At 42.2% G+C, this 6,240-nt stretch overlaps 1 protein-coding gene across 7 annotated transcripts in view; it reads left to right on the top strand.

The window, feature by feature from the left end:
- Positions 1 to 6,240, top strand: part of LOC128305582 (serine/threonine-protein phosphatase 6 regulatory ankyrin repeat subunit B) — a 38,831-nt gene extending 32,591 nt beyond the window's left edge. The window contains exons 13-16 of one of the 7 annotated variants that reach the window (XM_053043097.1): positions 1,662 to 1,891; positions 2,862 to 2,990; positions 4,364 to 4,496; positions 5,263 to 6,240. In XM_053043097.1, coding sequence (XP_052899057.1) covers positions 1,662 to 1,891; positions 2,862 to 2,990; positions 4,364 to 4,496; positions 5,263 to 5,522 — 752 coding nt within the window. In that variant the 3' untranslated portion in view covers positions 5,523 to 6,240. Of the gene's footprint in view, positions 1 to 1,139; positions 1,352 to 1,603; positions 1,892 to 2,861; positions 2,991 to 4,363; positions 4,497 to 5,259 lie in introns of all 7 variants that reach the window. The other 6 variants (XM_053043096.1, XM_053043098.1, XM_053043099.1 and 3 more) reach the window with 6 other exon arrangements.

The following is a 6,240-nucleotide window of genomic DNA, read 5'->3' as shown; positions in this document are numbered from 1 at the left end:
GCACCTGAATTTGAAAGTGTGCCTGCCTGTGTTTTTTTGCGCCTACCCAACAATCCAGGTTCGGTGGCAACTAGTGTGTCTGTGCGCTTTCCCATCTGTCTCGAGTGTTTGTTCCCGTTGCATCGGGGTTTTGTGCATCCGTGCTTTCGATTTCGTTTGAATTAGTTTGTATGTCACGCGTGTGTCACGCATTGTTCCTGTCGAATGTTGTGCGATGTGCTAATGGTTTTGTTGATGTGTTGTGTCCATGTTTCTCGATTTTTGTTTTTAACTCTCCACCTGTTACTGTGTTCCCACTACTACAAACTCTAACTTTTCTGTTTTTTCATATGAAACACGCCTGTTTGAAAGCATGCTGCTAACATGTCCGCGAATGTCCTGGCCACGGTAATGGTTAACTACGTGCGGGTTTTATATATCAAGGACGAAATTTGTTGTGTTATACACCGAACGCATGCACTAAATATCCCTCTTCTGCTCGAAACATTACAGCGCTCGCTCGTTTGCCTGTCATAGAGGCGCATTGTCTAACGTTCGGAATGTGCATATCGCTCGCTTGCTCTGCTGATATTCTCTTTTTAGTACTGTTTCCTTTCTTCGTTATATTTACTTGTGTTATTTTATGTTATTCTGTCACTTTCCATATTTACTTCTATTTTCTACCTTGTTGTTTCCTGTTGCTCGTTCATGTGATTTTGATGTTTCTTGTCTTGCGCTCAACATCTGCATGTTTTCCATTTATTTCACGTTTTATAAGTGGTGTGAATCACTAAGATTTTCTTTGAGTTTCATTTTTAGCTTTGTACTTTGAGGTACCTGCCCGAATATGTTGCACCACAACAATGCACCTTGCTTTCGTAGCTGCACACGTATGTTAAGCATCGCACCCTCAAATTAGCACTCACGCACCATCGTTGGATTTGGAACACTTCCACCGGACGTCGAAGGGGACGACAGCGCGGCTACAGCGATCTCAGCGGCTTAGGGCACAAAGTAGTAGGTAGCGCTATCCGATAGTGGCAAACAGGACATCCTGGGGACGCGGTAGGGCTGCGGTAGCATTGACAACCAGGACGGAAACGCGGAAACACGCGCCCACACTCACACGCACTCTCCTCTCACCTAAACCCTGGTTCCAGTTCCGATGACGCCGATCATCGCGTTCGAGCGGCTGTTCTTCGCTGTGTTCGGGCAAACATCACCGGATGACATCAACTCGCAGCGCTCGTCCCGTCCCGAGTGGACGGAAAATTTGTTCAAGATAGTATTTGGCATTTATATGTTAGTCTCCGTAGTAGTGCTCATTAATCTTCTTATCGCTATGATGTCGGATACCTATCAACGCATCCAGGTTAGTTTTACGTGTGCTAAAGTGCTGTCTCTTCTCTTCTCTCTTTTTCTCTTTCTCTCTCTCTCTTTCTCTCTCTTTTTCTCTTTTTTCTCCCCAATGTTTTTTTTTTCAATCGAATAACAAACCCCCCATTACATTACACACGAATAATACTGATTGGCGAACGGGGCGAACAACGTGGGAATAATGGGGGGGCAAAAACGATACATTAATTTTAACACCCTTATTGACACTCGAAAACGATGCTCAAACCTCCAAAACTCCTGCCCCCGCTCCAAAAATGGCTCAATCGCCAACCAAACACCAACAGTGCGCATGAATCCCATACTGTCATTTGAGCTGCTCTTTTTCGCTGTATTTGGTCAAACCACCACCGATCAAACACAAATTGATAAAATGACACCGAATACAACCAGAACGCAACCCTATTGGACTGAGTACTTGTTTAAAATTGTATTTGGCATTTACATGTTGGTATCAGTTGTTGTACTTATCAATCTGCTCATTGCTATGATGTCTGATACGTATCAGAGAATTCAGGTATCATTGTCAATTAAATGTTCAAAGTATTGTACCCATTCGAAATCCTTCTCCCCCATGGTGATCCTTCCGTACCCGTGTTCCGTTTTGTGTGTGTGTGTGTGTTTTGTTTATGTTTAGTGTCTCCCTGCACCAGTTCCAAATTGCTCTGCACCTGTTGTAGAGATCCGTCCCAACAAATACACTAGACACTCCAGATCCCCTTCTATCCGATGTCCCGATAGAACTTCCCACACTACAGTTCCCGGTTTTGAACATTTCCGTTTGTAGTTTATTCTGGTAAGGGCGCACACGCTCTCAAAGTGACGGGGATGGATGGAAACGGTGCCAGGTGAACGGTAGATCGGTTTTAGAATGTTTCTCTGCGTAAGCACCTCCTGTGTCCGGTCCATCCGGCTACGTCATATGGGGGCGCATTGGTGAGACGGAAGGTCACGTAACCTTCCGACCCGCCATTGTGCCCCGGAGGGTGTGCGTGAATATTGACCAAATAGAAAAAATAATAATATTCTTTTGTAATTTGTAAACAGCACATGCTGTCCGTGTTTTGTTTCATTGCCACCATCGTGCTTTGCCGCCACCATCGATTGCCTTACAATAATGGAGCTTTACACGCTTTCCTTCGTTCCCATACCGTTTATCGTTAAGCCATCAATTCTTGACATTCGTTTTCACACAGATATTTAACACAGAGACACGAATGTAGTACTGTATTGGTTTTCTTGAAGGAAATTCAGGAATTTCTACTTACCTTTTGACAGTTTTTTTTTTATTTTTATTTTCCAATTTTTCCAAAAATATTCCATGTGTGATCCCGGTGGAGCACACTGTACCCCCTTTTCCAACCAGAAAAAAAAACAAAACAAATCAAATTTACCTCAACCACCTGACGGATTGATGTACAGCAAAAAAAAGCCTAATAAAAAATTTTCTCACCTCTTCCCAACAATTCCTCACCGGAACAATATAGGCGCAATCGGATATTGAGTGGAAGTACGGTTTGTCGAAGCTGATCCGTAACATGCACCGAACATCGACGGCACCATCGCCGATGAATCTCGTCACAACCTGGTTCGTGTGGATAGTTGAAAAAGTGCGGGTAAGTACTTTTGGCCATTGGTAACTCGGACGGGTATCACAATGGTACCAATCATTGTCGCGTCAGATCATTCGTCTCACGATCATATCATGTTGATTGATCTAATAACGTTGGTGGTAGGTACGGAAAACGTGATCAGTCACAAAGACTGATTAATTATGTCTAACTTCAACCAAAAAAAAAGCATTGCTTGTACATTTTTGTAAGATAACGGAGTATGTTCCTATTATGTTTTGTACATTTATTCGATCGTGGAGGTTCATTATTTTTGTGGGCACACGAGAGACTTTAATTTCCGATTTATGATTCCTCCATTTCAAGTGCATATACAACCATCGCTTTGCATATATTCCATAAACTGGCGAAAAATGTGATCAAATCAAAGCTCGCTTTTGCTTTTCCATGCATTGACAGCATGAACATTTTGAACCATTGTGACGAAGTACAGGAGAAACAGCCAGGATATTTTAAGTCATTTAAAAAGAACCATCGACGATTCTATGCTTTACGTCAGTTGACTGGAACCGTTTGAAATCCACCTATAATAGTTCTTTTGGCCTCATGTGAGAATACTTGGAAGGTTTGGAGGTCTTCGGCAATAACTATAACTTGGCTATAATATGGGTTGACATCAGGTTAAACATAAAAAATATATCCTCTTCATGTGTTAAACCTTGAAGAAAGCGAGGACTCTAGATTTGTATCATTACAATCACTGCAAGTCACGAAGAAGTAATAAAAACCTTTCGCTGATCGGCTTCGTAATTGTTGGAAAGAGAATTTTATCACGTTCGTCTTTTTTGGATATCTGGCCATTGGACTACCTACTACTCAGATATAGTCGCCTTATTGTAGAACAAATTTTAACTTAGTTAAATATTTATTATTTATTTATTATTATTATTATTATTATATTTATTATTATCTACATTTATTATCATTTTAACTTTTTTTTTAACGTTCAAAGTGTTAGTCTAGGATACTAATCTTTTTGACTATGAAGATACTCTGCTTTCGATCGTTTCATCAAGCTTCTTTTGCCCTTTACGGACACGTCGATTGTCTACGTCTACGTCTACGTCTACGTCAGCATCTATGCCTACGTAAACAAGAAGAGGATGTGTTGGAATTGTCAAACCGGCAAAGTGTCTGTAGATGCCATTCCCATAATGTACTCGTTATTTCGTGTTCAAAATGGTCTAAAGGAAGAGGAGAGCTTTCCCAACGTTGTTGATCACATGTTTCCCATCTCCATTCACTACTGCATGGGCAATCTTGCTTAAGCGCAAACAACGACCTTTAAAACAAAACGAAAAAAAAAAATCACGCAAACAATCACGCCATCAAACCCTTAACTTCTCTATCCTCAACAGGCACGTATTGTGAAGAAGAAACGACCGTCGCTGGTGCAGATGATGAATCTTCACCGTGGACAGCAGAGTCCGCGCACCAAAGCCGGCGCCAAATGGTTGTCGAAAGTGAAGAAAGGTCAGGTGGCTCCTAAAGGTGTGCACAGTAGCGACAGCATGCGCTTGTCTGGTTTTTATAGATTTTATTGTAGCCATTAACCTTTACACATGGAACATTACATCGTCCTGCGTTTTGTTTGCTGCTGATTAAATTATAGCTCGAATGTGTCCTCGAATGGAGCGTTTCATTCGAGGATACATCGAGGCGACAGATTGGGCTTTTTTATTGGAGGTGTTATGTTCCGCATAAGCTTTCGTTTCCTTAAATAGAAATTTGATTTATAGTACTTTAAGGACTCTGTAAACTACGGTATCTTCGGTTGTAAGTACTAGTGTGTAACGCGTGTTTGTGTATCTTGAAGTATATTACTGTCATGTAGCCTGTTGCGGAGATCATTGGTCATTTACCAGTATGATCTGATCAAAGTGTTCTATGGACAGATTAATCTTGTAGCTGTAATAATTGTTACTTCTTAAACTAGCCGTAATGTAATTGATCAGATTAAAGACATTTCTTTGTAATTTGGAAGTTTCAACCTGTACTAGCTTCGTAGTACATCTTGCCAAACAGTAGATCAAGTAGAGTTGCCTAAGTAATGGTTTGAGATGTTGATGAGTTTTCCAAAGTTGACAGCACCGAACGATACACTAGGCCTTTGTTGATCGTGATCTCTTCCAGATCCGATATGCAGATCAGGCCACTTCCCTCGTTCAACTAACCAAACAGGCTTGACTTACACGCGTTTCTGGTTTGTTTCTCTCTTGCCTCATCTGTACCGGATCGATTTGCCACTGGGCAGCAGACTCGACAGCACTTTCCGTTATGCATCTGTCTCCTCTTGGCTCGCAAGTCAGTTTCACCACTGTCAATACGACCCGAATCGAGAACGTTGCGGACTGGGAAGCGATTTCGAAGAAGTACCGAGCGCTAGTCGGTCACGACTCGGAGGACGGTGGCTCGATGAAGGACTCGGAGGGCGATAATCACTCGACCAACAATGGACCGGGCGGTGGCGGTGGCAACGATCAACAGCAGATGGGCAACAATGTCAACAAGGTGTAAGAGGAGAGGCGGAACGTTCCGAATCCGTACCAAAACTGCTAACACTAACTGCCAATCCGGGGACTGATTGTGGAATCTTAACACCGGACTTGTCGACCACTCTCGTAAACGTTTCGTGATGTCGATCGTGCTGCCAGCGAAAGGCATTGCGACGAAAGTGTAGATTAGCAGCAGTTGTAAGGCGTTTAGCAGAAGTACGTTGTAGGAAACCGAAATGTAGATAGTTAGCAAAAGAAAATGGAAAACGGACGTGCGGAAGGACACATTTTGTCCGGTAAGGTGTAAATATAGGTTCGGTTTTTTTACCACCATCGCGTAATAAGGAAACCCGTACGGTGGAGGGCTAATGCGGCAGAAGTTTTGATGCTCCATACTATGGGTGTTGTACAATGTTTTGATTCAGTTTGCTGTGTTTAACGATACCGTATATGATAAGGAAACGCTACTAGGATAAGGCTATGCTGTTGAACGAAACCAAAACAAAACCAACTTCGATTGCACACGCGGGTGAACGGAATGGCAGGATGCAGGAAAGGAAACTCTTCGTTTGAGGTTGTGTTCTATGCGATGTAGATAATGAATATGGCAAATGTTTATAATTAATTTTGGATTGTGCTAAGTTAGATAAACGTTTTGTATGTAAACTCCCAATCGACCCAGAAGACCGCTCTGCCCATTTGGTGACGTACAGTTGTGAATGGAAAATTATATGAAAACA

Source organism: Anopheles moucheti, chromosome 3 (assembly GCF_943734755.1).
Source record: "Anopheles moucheti chromosome 3, idAnoMoucSN_F20_07, whole genome shotgun sequence".
Lineage (NCBI taxonomy): Eukaryota > Metazoa > Arthropoda > Insecta > Diptera > Culicidae > Anopheles > Anopheles moucheti.
This window is presented reverse-complemented; position numbering and strand designations above follow the sequence as displayed.